We start from the raw sequence: 14,172 nt of genomic DNA on the forward strand, positions 1-14,172 counted from the left end.
GCGTCTTCCCTTTACACCCATCATCTATAGGAGTCTATCTCTAGCCGCAGGTCCAATCTACATCAGCACATCCACCTCATTTGAGAAGTGATAGTCTGCTCGCATCCTCCATTCATAGAAGAGGATTCCGTTTGTCCTTGGACAGTCTGCCCCTATACTGATTAGGAGGCTTTCAGACAACTCTGCTCACAGGCTGACCCATCCCGACATACAGCAACATTCTATGCAATTGTGTTGCTCATGAGAACTGAGCCTAACGATGTATGAAGCGTTGTCTACATTAGACCATCTGGTCATAAGTGGATACCTCGGCTGAAGTCTTCTGTATACCAAAACTGCTTCAACTGTGGTGTTATCAAGTTCTACATGAGAGAAAGGCTGAATATATGGGTGACTGTGCAGCTGTTTTCCCTGCAATTAGATAACGTTGTCTTTATTTTTAACTGTGGTTGGTGAAGGTACTTATGGTTTTGAATTTTTAATAGAATTCATGAACGCTGTCATTCTTTATTCAACTGAATAGAGCACTAGGTGCCATGTCCTGTATAAGACTTTTTAAAACAAAACTATATGAAGTAATATATATTGGCCTCTTATTAATATTATTGATAACTTTTTTTTTTTTTTTTTTATAGCTGAACAAAGGCAGTCGAGGAAGAACAAAGGGCGTGACCGTGGCAGTGATAGATACTTTTGTCTGGCAAGCTCTTGCATCTGTGGCTATTCCTGGATTTACCATCAACCGACTATGTGCTGCTTCACTTTATATAATGGGACGTGTAACCCGGTGGCCTCTCCCAGCACGAAAATGGGCTACTACTGCAATAGGTCTTTCTGCTATTCCAGTTATCATAACACCAATAGACAGGCAAGTGCTGGTATCAGATATTTTCTAGCGTTGTTTACCTGTAAAATACCAAATAACTGGCATTCTCAGTGAAGATGCTAAAATACTGACATTTGTATTTTATTTCTTTAACAGCAATCATTGAGTCTTTACTATAATATGTTACATAGAATTACATCAGATTGAGTCAAAATGTATATGTCATATAGATACATTTTGACCTAATTTGATGTGATTCTAAGTCTTCTTTTTTAGGCCTCACACTGACAATGTTTAGCTTTTCTAAATGTAGGAAAAGTTATCTGGGAGGTATGAAAAACTTTTATTCCTCTAAGATCACTTTTTTATGCATTCTTAGATGTTCTTGCTTGTGTTTTATATTCCTCTAGCATTATTAATTGAATCCTATTTGCACAGAATTCTATTTTCTCATAATGCAGCTAACCTGAAAGCACCTAAACGTACAGTGTGAATGGAACCATTAGAAAAAAATCTTTATATGCATTTAGTCCTCTAAACGCCTATAAATGCAGGGTTGACACTGCCAGTATGAATAAGGTCTTATTTTAAGCAACGCCAATGTACATATATGTGATTGCGTGATTGGAGCGGACTGAAAATGGATAAGTGTACACATCTCCTTCTTTTTTACATTTTTTTTTTTTTTTTAAATTTTACACAGGTTAGGCAGCATAGGTGGGAGGAGGGAGAAGGGGAACATTTCTAAACATAGTGTTAGGCTGGAATTCTACTTTAAGATAATAATGGGATTTTTGTATTTGTCATAAAAAAAGGAATTTTGACTTCCCTGTAAATTTTGTATATTGGAGTACAGTACAGGACATAGGCTAATTATTCATAGACCCTGCATTATAGGCTCATACCTTCAGCTGATTGGACACTGGCAAAGCTTTTAAAGACACATCCCCTGGGCACCATCCCAGTGACCCTACCCCACTTCATACCTTTAGGTGATTGGACAGTGAAAAAGCTTTTGAGGACATGCCCTCAAGTGCCTTTTGTATGACCCTACCCTTTTCTGTGCCTTCAGGAATAAAAGGGAGGGTGGCCTGTGTTGTGTACTGTACGCCAAGATATGGACTTTACAGGAAGTCCAAATTCCCCTTCTCTTGTACAGTGCTGGACACAGGCTGAGTATTCATAGACCCTGAGATGTCCCTAGTGAATGAGAAGGGTGGGCAACACTTTGGCAAATAGAACTGTGTCAACAGACCCAACTTTATAGTGGTGCGGCATGAACCTTGCACCCAAAAACTGCATATGTAGAAGGGGGAGAAGTTTAAAAAGGTATGAACAGAGGGTCATGTGGCAGCCTTGCTGGGTTACAGAGGCTCAGATGGCGTTTTTTCCTTTTAGAGTGTAAGCTCTAGTGATGGGTTGTCTTATCCATCTAATAAAGCTGCAGTTTTGGGGTAGACACTGATGGGTCTGACTAAGTACAAGCTCTGAAAAACAGTTTCCCTTGAGTGCTTCCAAGTAGGGCACAAAGATGGAAGGACTATGTCTTCCGAAGGTGGTATAAGTCTTCCAACTCAATGATTGAAGTTGGTCTTGGGCATAAGACTACCTTGTCTTTGTGAAGAAAGCTGGTAGCCTTGTAAGGGGATGTTCCTCTGAGACATGTCTGACATACGTGATGGCAACCAAGAAGGCTACTTTGAGAACAGGTCATCAAAGATGATATAGTTGATGGGTTAAAAAGGTTGTTTTTTGCAGGGTAAAGAGAACCAAGTTGAGGTCCCATGGAAGCACGGGGCTCTGTAAGGAAGACTTGGTCAGAGATACACCTAATAGGAATAAAAGTATCAACAAGGGAGAGTGAGGCCAGTGGTTTCTGAAAAAGAACCTTGTCCTTTTCAGAGTGCTTAAGACCAAGTTCTAGTCAAGTCCTGATTGTAGGAAGGTGTGAATGTGAGGCACAGAGTATTCTTTGGGATTGAATTGCCTGTGTTCACACCGCTCAAAGAATTTTCCAGGTACAAAAATAGATCTTTCTAGAAGTGTTTTTTTTTTCTGTAAGCATAGTAAGGAATACTAAAATCAGAGATCCCTCTGTCTCTTAAGACCTGGTCTTCAACAGCCATACTGTTAATGCTAGTGACTGGAAAATAGGATGAAATGGAGGAAGCTGAGACAGCAGGTCTGGCCTGTTGAGAAAAGAGCATGGGCCATCTCCTAGTAGTTTGGGTGTGTCTATGTACTAGGGGTGTTGAAAATAATCGTAGCAGTGATGCAGCCTTGAACTCTTCTGTATCGATGCAGAGAACGGCTGCATCGCGATTGCATGATGTCATCCCGGCGGTACACATTAGGGCTCTCAGAGTGCTGTCAGGCCCGGGGCCCCTCCTCTGGTTCGGGGCTGCCAGGGCCCCTTGCCTCTCGGGACACAGGCTTGCCGTCCTCTCCGGGCACCATGCGGTGGACAGCAGGCGCAATCACTGGCCCAGAGTGCTCTCCCATTACCCCGGGGCCTACAGAGCAAATCGCCCACGGACCACCGCCCCAAATAGAATGCTTGAGGAGACCCTACCCCACCCATCCGATCTGCTCCGTTTCGAGCTTTCGAGTGCCCGACATCATGAGGTTCATCGCCGGGGACCTATCCGAGCCCTACTCCATCTGCACCTTCCGCTCCTTCATCCTTAATCGTGATGCATTGCAGAATCGAATAGTTGACAGGATAATCGTAATCGAATCATGAGACCAGTGAAGATGCGCACCTCTACTATGTACCAGGTTCTTTTGGGCCAGTTTGGTGCAATGAGAATCATTGCTTTTTTCTCTTCGCTCTGTTTTGTGGAGCAGACTTCATACCAGAGGTTCCTTGGTCCTGCCTAGCAATGAGCTCAGACGTCTTCAGAGTCTAGTCCCATGGACAGAGACTCTTTATCCAGGGATTTCTGCTGCCCACATCCCATGGAGTGGACAACTGGAAGGCGGATTAACTCAGCCGCCACCGTATGGACCAGTGGGAAATGGGTCTTTAACTGTGACATCTTTAACCTGATATGTCAGAGATGGGTGACTCTGGACGTGAATATCCTGGCCTCTAGATTCAACAAGCTACCTTTTTTTGTTTTTGGCCAGGACGAGGGATGAGATCCTAGTTTGAACTCGCCTGAGCTGTTCTGCTAGAAAGCTGTCACTGTGCACCATCAATCATAAGCGGCGTACACATGCCATGCCTCGCAATGGCATGTATACAAGGGGCTTGTATATGTGCAGTTGCAGGGTCGGTATGGCCTTGGCCACCTTTGATTAGCAGTATGCAGTAACAGCTTTCTGGAGTGACCTGGCTGAGCCCTGTGACAGATCTGCGCGGTTGTGAGGATGTGGCGCGATTAGGAAAGTACGGGAAACACAAAGTCCTATACCTTCCTAATCGCATTGTGTCCGCAGATATATACCGAAGATCTCTATTAGGTACTGATGGCTAGATAGAACCCTTTGCCATAGCTGCACATGGGTGGACCAGGAGCAAAGTAATTCTCACCTAGGGGAGAAAGGCAGAAGTTCTTCCCTGCAGCACAAATAAAATGGGTAATAAATACAAAAATAAATATCCACATGTGCTTTCTTGAGCAGGGGGACCTTGTGGGCGCTGCAGGATTTCAGTCCTTTGTGGCGTAGTGTGTTACCAATTGTTTTCTTGGTGACTATGGGTTCAGCGGCCTTGAGATCATAGACCAGATTCTCCCGTGTAGTTCTGGGCTGATTCCTCACAGTTCTCGTGATCGTTGAAACTCAAGGTGAGACCTTGCATGGAGCCCCAGACCGAGGGAGATTGACCGTTATTTTGTATTTCTCCCAATTGTGAATAATCGCACCAACTGTTGTTACCCTCTCACCAAGCTGCTTGGCGATGGTCTTGTAGCCCATTCCAGTCTTGTGTAGGTCTACTATCTTGTCCCTGACATCCTTGGACAGCTCTTTAGTCTTGGCCATGATGGAGAGATTGAAATCTGATTGATTGCTTCTGTGGACAGGTGTCTTTTTTTATACAGGTAACAAGCTGAGATTAGGAGCACTTACTTTGAGGCTGGGTTCACAACTAAGTCACATGCGGCTCACGACAGGAGTTCGGTGCATCTCCATTCACTGTTTCAGGTCCGATTTCAGCCCAAATTTTTGGCTATAGAGAGGCGGTCACAATCTCCTGCTATGCGAATTGCATGCGGGGAAAAACCCGCATCCATTTTGCATAGGTGTGAACCCAGCCTAAGAGTGCTCCTAATCTCAGCTTGATACCTGTATAGAAGACACCTGGGAGCCAGATTGATTGATAGGGGATCAATAACCTATTTCACTCATTAAAATGCAAAACAAATATATAACTTTTTTTTTTTAAATGCTTTTTTGTGGATTTTTTTGTTGTTATTCTGTCTCTCACTGTTAAAATAAACCTACCATTAAAATTCTAGACTGATCATTTCTTTGTCAGTGCGCAAACGTACAAAATTAGCAGGGGATAAAATACTTTTTTCCCTCACTGTACAGATAATTCGTTTTTGAGGGTGAAGGTCCACTTTTAAGCACTTTTTTGAGCACTCTTTTTTTCCACTGGACAGAGCTGGGCAACAATTTTGAGAGGAGTGAAAATGTTTTCTGGATATACCCAATAGTTAAAAAAAAAAAAAATGCCCATTCTATTTTTGTGAGGGGGAAATTACTTTTTAGATTTACCAGGTCTGTCTGTACCCAAAGGAGGGGATTAAAGTGTGCAAATGCCTAGCCTTTGTGCACAGCAGAAGTGAGCATATCCATTTCAGGTGTATAGGAAAATGAGGTTGAAAAATCTTCTTCACCCTCCTCTAGTATTGCCTCTGAATCGTCTTCATTTTACTCTGTCCACCTATTTTAGATGACATATCGGAATCCAACTTGGGTAGAGATGGTGGAGCAGGAGGATGAGCATGGTGTTAGGAGCCCTGGACAGAGATGGCTGTATTAGAGTCATCCAAAGAATTGTGAATTAGATGCAGAAAAATCTGCCTTTGTCAGGTAGGCCACTTGTTGCATGAAATAGAACTAAAATCGGTTGCAGAAAAAGGTGTTAAAATCAGGTAGGGCTCTAGTGCAAGGAAAGTATCAAGTGTTGCGTAGCAGCCTGGGTGCAGACCATCCTTGTGGCAAAAAGGGGAGGAAGAAGTACATTTTTTTATAAGGGCTGTAGGTAAAAGTTGTGGTAAAGTGTGCAACCTGGGGAAACAGAGGTTGATTTACTAAAGGCAGATCTACTGTGCACTTTAAGTGCATTTGCGCTGAATTGAGGGGAAGCTCATCCAGTCATGTACAAGCAAAAATTGTGTTTTTTATTCTCCTTTAGTGTGACTGAGTATTCTTTGCAAAATGAAACTTCACCTCATTTACAGCTCTGGAACAAGTGCACTCTGTATTTGCCTTTAGTAAATCAATCCCTAGGAGTGATTGAATTTTGGCGCCAAGTTTAAAAAGTTTACACTTTAAAATGAACACATTCCAAAATAACCCAATTTTTTTACAGTAACTGTTAGAGATGCAGGCAAACTTCATATGTTGCACACAGTGCCTAGGCGAGTACCCATGCAGGATCCAGTGCCTGCAGCAACATTACAGGCCATCCCCAGGACATGGGGTCTGGGTATGGCTTTCAATGTTTTACTGAGCTTACACCGACCCAGGTGTACTGCTTCTGTTGTTGTATCAGAAGACAATGAAGAGTCGATAGAAATGAGCCTGGTTATATCTAAGGGGTTCAAATCTTTCATGAACTTACAGAACCACTAGAAACTCTCTAGATCAGAGATCTTTCAGTATCTCCAGATAACATTTTTACACCACTAAATTCTCGTTTGCTGACCCAAGCGTTTTATGTCTATATACAAATGATTTTACGTGTCAATGCCCCAATGCAAAGGGAGTGATTTCTGAACTCTACAAAATTTTTCTATCTACTCCACAGCCTTCTCCCTCAAGCTATGTAGCCAAATGTACATCTGACCTAACCTTAGATGTCACGCCTGAAGATTGTCAGGACATTTTTCAGGCTACCTACAAGGTATCCCAAAATATTGCAGCATTGGAAACTTCTAGTGTAGTGTCATGGTTGTAATTATTGCCATATAGGATAGCACAGTATGTTTCGGGCTATATGTCGGTCTGTTTTCGGGACTATGGTGAACTCGGAACTTGCCTAAACTCATGGTGGACCTATCCTTTTGGGACAAAATCTTTTTCATTTTAATGCATATATTTGCCAGAGCCATCCAACCCAATCCTCAGCCCCGCTAAATGTTGCACCCTCAGAGCTGACCAAGCATTAATCCTATCTTCTACGTCACAACAGCTGCAAAACAGACAACTGCCAGAATCTTGAGACCCCAGTACTATGCACAATTGCAACTAAAAACAGAGTCACTTAGGGAATGGTATGCGTTAAGATCAAGGTAACACTTCAGGACAGGGTGCGAAGATATTTTATAATTTGGCAACCCTGGACTGACAGATACTTGTCCCATGATTTTGGCTTGGCTCTTGGAGCCCCAATCTGTTCTATAATCCTAATACCAATTTGTACTCCCAGGATCGCCACCAGTACAGTCCCCGGAACCATCCCCTCCTTCCTGTCTTCTCCTTTCCCCTTTTGTCTCCTCTCATTCTTTAAACCCCCTGACACTTACTGTATACACTCCTGACTATGTTTAGTTCATTATTATTCCCCGAGCTATGGCAGAGCTGGACTATTTAAATGCCAATGATCTCACCCTCTCTATCTTGACTGTGTTAAAACTGTGGTTGATGCCATTGCCTACCAGACCTACTCTGAACTTATCACTGTATTACTGATCTTTATGCAGCACTGTGCAATTATTCCATAGCAGTGACGGCCCGTCCATTAGGGGCGCCGCCCACTCTATCCACGCCACCCCCTATAAGAATAATGGATAGATTCATGCATAGCACGAATCTATCCGTGGCCACACCCTTTTCATGCATCTGGCCCTTTTCAGGACACACGGGTGCCTGAATTTACAGCAGTGGGGGTGTTTATTTTTTTGAAGCACCTGATTAGAGCCATAGGCTAGGCTTCAAAATAGGGTGGACTCGGAGCGCAGAGCATTGTGCCATGAGCCTACCCAGGTGTTACAACAGCAAATTACTATTTGCTGTTTTAACACTGATCCTCAATCCGGCCAATCAGAAGCAGGTATGAGACCAGTTTTCCTATTGGCCGAAAAGAGAAGACTCCTGACTGGCCGCTGAGGAGGAGGGGGGAAATGGAAGCTGCCGATGCCCGTGGAGAGCAGAGGAAGGGAAAGCTGTTGCTGTGGAGCAAGGGAAGCTGCCGGTGAAGCGATGCATAGGATGGGGTAAGTGCACCAGACCCAACCAACCGATGGGGGGGGGGGGGGGGTATAACTGTTTGCTGCCCCCCCTACAAAAATTACCATCGGCCTCCACTGTTCCATAGACAATAGTGCACCTGTGGTCAGATCAGTAAATAAAAGGGGCCTTATTAAACTTCAGTGGGCACTCAATTCCAATTTTTCTATCCATAGTCATATTTCCAGATGCCATGGTTTTGTAATTTGATTTCTAGCTGTGAAATCAGCAAGATTGTAGGACAACATTCTTTTATTAAACACAAAAGGCTATTCAGCAGCAAAAAATAGCTCATATCCACAAAGGAGAACTCAAAAGCTAATTTTCAGGTCAATATAGTCCATCTACCAGAAACGAACACTCTTCCTTCAGCCAGAAAAAGCTTCAGCCAAAAAGTCCAGACACAGTGGTGCCACGTGGCCCAGCCAGCAATAGAGCTTTTCTATGTGTATCCAGACTTAAACAGGTGCAGCATTAGTAGCCCTCCAATTACTCCCTTTCCATCTGCTATTCCCTTTTTAGCTTTCTCATTCATTAACTCCTGCTGTGACTCTTAAAGCAGTAATAAACCAGAAACAAATTATTGCAATTTACCAATCCTTAGATGTGGTGGCTACATTTGTTTTCTTCTTTTAGGCTCTCTCCCCCTGTTTTCACCTGGTGATCTGGCCACTAACGCAACTCCTATTAGCGTGCCCCCACTCTGGATGAATGAGCACAGGGGCACCGTGGACAGCAGCATTGTCAGTCTGGAGGGAGGAGAGTGTAAAGCCTCGTACACACGATCAGATTGTTACATGCTAGTCTCATGTCAAAAGTGAAGAGGTTACTTTCATACGAAAATTCTCGTACGACAGAATACAACTTCAGCAGTGACATAATGTGTTGAATAGTTTTGTATGTATTCTTTTGTTTCTGAGTGAGCGTAGTCTTGCTCTTACGTTTTTTTTTTCATACGAAAACCGTACTAATTAAACAAAAATCAGACTTTGCGTTCACGTATGACAAATTTTTATAGTCTGTACATCCAGCTTTTGTCTAACAAAAAAAACACGGAATCAACTGTCAAAAGCACCATACGAAGGTGAAAATAAGGGAAAGAAAACTAATGCAGCCATCTAAGAATTGGTAAGCCACAAAAAATTAAATGTTTGCTTTACTTTCACTTTAAATAGTTTGGGCCAAGCTGGCCTAATTGAACTATTTCCTTCACTAACGTGCGCCCACTGGGTGCACTGTATAAACTCACAGCTTCCTCTGATTGGCTGAGTGGGAGGGTCGAGCTGATGACATCATGATCCCTGACTTAGCTTTATATTCTATCAATGGCCGAATGCATGCAGAGCAGGGTGGGGAGTGCCTCAGCCGCTTATGATTTGTGGTGTGCTGTGAAAGCTTCCTGGTGGGATAGTTCAGGTAGATATGGACTAGGAAACAAGCCTGAGCCTCATCCCTACTCCCAGGGGTTCCCTAGTCTATGACCATCTCATATTCTACACCCTCCTTGATTGGTAGTACATGTTAGGCGCTGGGTTTGGATATAGCCCTAGATGAACCCTTAAATAAGGGGAATACTGTACATTTGCTAATATGTCTGTTGATCAGTTGTAAACTGTTGCAATGTTACATATGGCCACAAGATGGGGGAAGTTTACCGCAGATGCTGCAATCTCTGTATAATGTAATGGCCTAATCTGAAAAAGAGCTTTTTCTCACCTTCCAAATGGATTCATGTTGATAGCGATGTGTTATAACTTAGACAAAAACTTTTATAAATGAGGCCATATGTTTACTTCTGAATATTACACTAGCAACATCTCCCCAGTGACAAAATGATTAAAGTACAATTTCTGCTTTACCTATTAAAGTCTTTCCCTCAAGAGCAGGTTGCTGCAGACTTATTATTGCTAATGAGGAAGCAGCAACAGTGCATCTCAAACATCTATAATAAAGGAGAAGCGCTTGTGCTCCTTTCCTCGTTAGAATATACTAAACAAAAATTGTTTCACTGTGTTTTTCAGGTTTGTGGACATCTTGCTGAATTCCAGTCTTCGTAAACTGTATGACACTCATTCAGAAAGGGAAGATGGCCCCCGCACTTCTTGACAAACTGTAAAGGAAGCAACACCATTCAACCTTAAATGCTGTACAGCACAAGTTGAACTAAAAAGAAACACCGTGAAAGGAGACTGTGAAGATGTATGCATCTAAGTTATTACCACCCTATCAGCAGGTTTTCCCCTTCTAGCCTCAAACAGCAATACTTCAACACAGCAACAAAACCTTAGATGTTATTTAAAATAAAATCCATCAAGATTTCATGGGGGTATTTGATGTGTCAGCTGCAATAAAGGACAAGTAAAAGCTAGAATACTTATTAGAGATGATGTTGCCAGGATTGTGTGATTAGTGCTAGCTATAGCTTTCCTTCGGCATAGTTGTTTTGCATCACTAGAGAAGACGCTAGCTGCCTGACTTTTATTTTGGGCACTAAAGCCTCATACACACGGGCTGAATGTCAGGAGACATCGCCCTGTTAAATTATAAAAAGGGCCGACATTTGGCCTGTGTGTAATGTCAGTCATTCCGACAGAAGCCGGCCAAGCATGTGCAAAACCAGCAGCTAACCAGCTCCCTGTCGAAATTAAACCGCTCAGTGGGGGAGATCGCTGTACTAACATTGGGTCGTTAGTACAGCGGCTTTGACCGGAGAGTTTTGTTTTTGTTTTTTTTGTTAAACCTGCTGGGTTAGTGTGTTCCAGGCTTTACGTGAATAAGTTTGCATTGTCTTAGGCAGCAGTTCAATGTTTTAAAGCCATAGATGGTGAGAGCATGGTAGCCAGGGAACCAGTATCTCGAAAAAGAAAATGGGCAGCCCATGTCTATCAACAGCTTTGCTTTAAAGGAGAAGTAGAGCCAAAGTTTGTGTACTTCTCCTATGGATCATAGGAGTGCAGTTCATTCTACACTCCTGTGACCCGTTTTCATCAGACGGAAGGCTGACGTCATAGAGCCAGTCTAGGCTCGGGCAAGATCGCAACAATGAATTCTGGATCCACCTACATGCCTGGACCAGCACCCGGCTCAGCCTCTCAGCGAGCCGCTGAGAGGCTGAGCCGGCCACTCTCGCCCCCTCCACAGCCCAATGCTCCAGTGAGCGCGGGGGGGGGGGGCAAAGCAGGGAGCACTGAGAACCAAGCGATCGGTGGTGTTGGATCACTCGGTTCTCTCCCAGTGTTAGAACCCGTGGGGGACCAATGGTGAATCCGCCTAAGTATGATTCCTTTAAAAAAAAAAAAAGCCATACTTCTCTTTTAGAAAGGCTTGCATACAAACCACATCATTGTAGAAGTTTAAAGGGACCCTACACCCTTTTGATACAAAGAATAGAACTGTCATTACAAAAAAGATTACAACTTGCCTTTGCGGCATTTATCACTTGTGGTGGAGAAGCAATCCTCATTTATGTGAACTTGTGTAGTTCAAGTAAAGCAACAAAGCTTTACTTGTAGCTGAAGTCTAGAACAGCGTTTCTCAACCTTTTTTCAGTCAGGGTAAGTTCACACCATAGAAACGCAATCTGGATGCTTTTCTGCATGCTTTTTTGTTTTATGCGTTCTGATGCATACTCCCTCTTTTCTTCACCTAAGGAGATGTGTGTTTTTTGTGTTTTTCCAGTACAGGAAAAAATGCAGCACCTTTTACTTTTTTGCTGGAACTGGAACGCACTGAAACTGACTGTACTGTTGTGAACCATGCCTTTGAAAACCATATAACCTACTATCCATATGTCTTTGAACATAGAAAACGTGCAAGTAGTGCACTAGGGGCCACCCCCTTGGACTTTTTAGGCAGAAAGAAGTATATAAAAGGCAACTATGTGCCACTTTTATTTATATACAAAACAGTAAATATTGCCAACAGACAACAATCATTTAAAAAGTTTTACAAAGATAGAACAATAGAATTTATAATACATAGATACACATATATATCAAACCCAAGGCTAATAATCGAGGAACTGCCGGAGTCAAGCTGAGGTCAGTCCATAGAGATCTATAGCATACATCTCGACACGTTTCAGAAATTTTTATTGGTACATATTTCCCTTCATCAGGGGAGATTTACTTTGGGTGACTTTATCTTTATCTGCAACATAAATATAAAACGTAATATAGGTGCAGTAACATTTAAAGGCAAATGGTGTCATGTAATTAATTGTATACAATGTTTTGAGTCAAAAGGTACTTGCATATGGATTTCATAGAATGACATGGAAGAAACATAAAAACAGTGGCATGTAAACCACGTTGGCTGGAAGAGCTCAAAACAAGGACTTGTAGACGTGCAGCTGCGCAGTTAGGAGCCGGCCAAGTGCTTCACATGCAAGAGACTCCCTGGTATATACCCAGCAAAAAGCACTATCTAAAAAATCATGGAGAAAAAACCCCAGATTTATTTTAAACAGTTAAATATAATTTATGATGTTTATTAAAACACCAAATCTATGCTTCACGTGATGCAGTTTGCTGCTATTGCAGTGCGATTTATCACAGCAGAACTGCGTTTTTTGGTGCCATTCCAATGAATTGCACTTTGTACGATTTGTCATTCACACCTGGGCATTTTAAATCGTGGGCAGAATTGCCGCAATTCTGCTTGCGATTCAAAATGTCCATGTGTGAATGCAGCCTTAAGGCATCCTTTAAAATTATACCCAACTACACAATCTCAAGGCATCCTATTCTAAAATGTAAAAAAACAAAACATAGTTTAACCACTTCCATATAGGGCCTATTCTGGCACTCCTCTCCTACATGTAAAAATCATAAACATTATATATGTTTGTTTAGCAGAGACTCTAGGTAATAAAATGGCAATCGTTGCAACTTTTTATGTCACACGGTGTTTGCACAGGAATTTTTCAAACGCCTTTTTTTTTTTTTTGAAAAAAAAACGTTTCATGCATTAAAAAAACAAAACAGTAAAGTTAGCCCATTTTTTTCTGTATATTGTGAAAGATGATGTTCTGCTGAGTAAATAGATACCTGCATTTAGCGCTTTAAAATTGCACACACTTGTGGAATGGCGCCAAACTTTGGTACTTAAAAATCTCCATAGGCGACGCTTTAACATTTTTTACAGGTTACCAGTTTAGAGTTACAGAGGAGGTCTTGGGCTAGAATTGTTGCTCTTGCTCTAACCCACGCGGCGATACCTCACATGTGTGATTTGAACGCTGTTTTAATATGTGGGTTTGACTTACGTATGCTTTCAATTCCGTGTGCGGGGACGGGGGAAATTACTTTTTTTATTGTTTATTTTACACTTTCTCTTTAAATTTTTTTCTTTTTTTTTGATCACTTTTATTCCTATTACAAGGAATGTAAACATCCCTTGTAATAGGAATAGTGCGTGACAGGTCCTCTTTATGGAGAGATGTGGGGGCTAAGACCCCACATATCTCCTCCAGGCTAGAAAGACCGAGATGAAAAAAATAAAGTAATATACTGACTCGGCCTTTCCAGCCAAGTTCCTGGCATTGTTTACATCCACCGGCCCGGATGGGACGTCATACCGGCGCGCCCGTGCCTCCGAGGGTCAGAGATTACTGGGGGGCCCATCTGGTCACCAAAAATCTCTATGATCAACTTCCGGCGGCGACCGATTCGTTCTCCAGCTCGCCAATCACATGGGCAAGCCCAGAGAAGCACCGGTGGTGGTGGTGGGGGGGGGGGAATGTCCCCTCCCGCTGCCTGTAAAAACGATCAAGCGCTTGAATTGCCGCTTCGATTGTTTTTACGGTGCACAGAATTGCCGGCCGAAAAAGATGAGCTGCAAGCTGCAGGCATCATTCAGATATCCCCACTTAGCTGCGGCATTGTTTTTGGGGGGGTATATGCTATAAGATTGTAAAAGACCGGGGACACTTTTGGTGGCCT

At 42.7% G+C, this 14,172-nt stretch overlaps 1 protein-coding gene across 1 annotated transcript in view; it reads left to right on the plus strand.

Annotated features, from left to right (window-relative positions):
• Positions 1–10,780, plus strand: part of MTFP1 (mitochondrial fission process 1) — a 72,796-nt gene extending 62,016 nt beyond the window's left edge. Inside the window, exons 3-4 of the mRNA XM_073630931.1 lie at positions 636–868; positions 10,252–10,780. Coding sequence (XP_073487032.1) covers positions 636–868; positions 10,252–10,336 — 318 coding nt within the window. The 3' untranslated portion in view covers positions 10,337–10,780. The remainder of the gene's footprint in view (positions 1–635; positions 869–10,251) is intronic.
• Positions 10,781–14,172: the final 3,392 nt, after the last annotated feature.

The sequence above is a fragment of the Aquarana catesbeiana genome, linkage group LG01 (assembly GCF_042186555.1).
Source record: "Aquarana catesbeiana isolate 2022-GZ linkage group LG01, ASM4218655v1, whole genome shotgun sequence".
NCBI classification, from domain to species: Eukaryota; Metazoa; Chordata; class Amphibia; order Anura; family Ranidae; genus Aquarana; species Aquarana catesbeiana.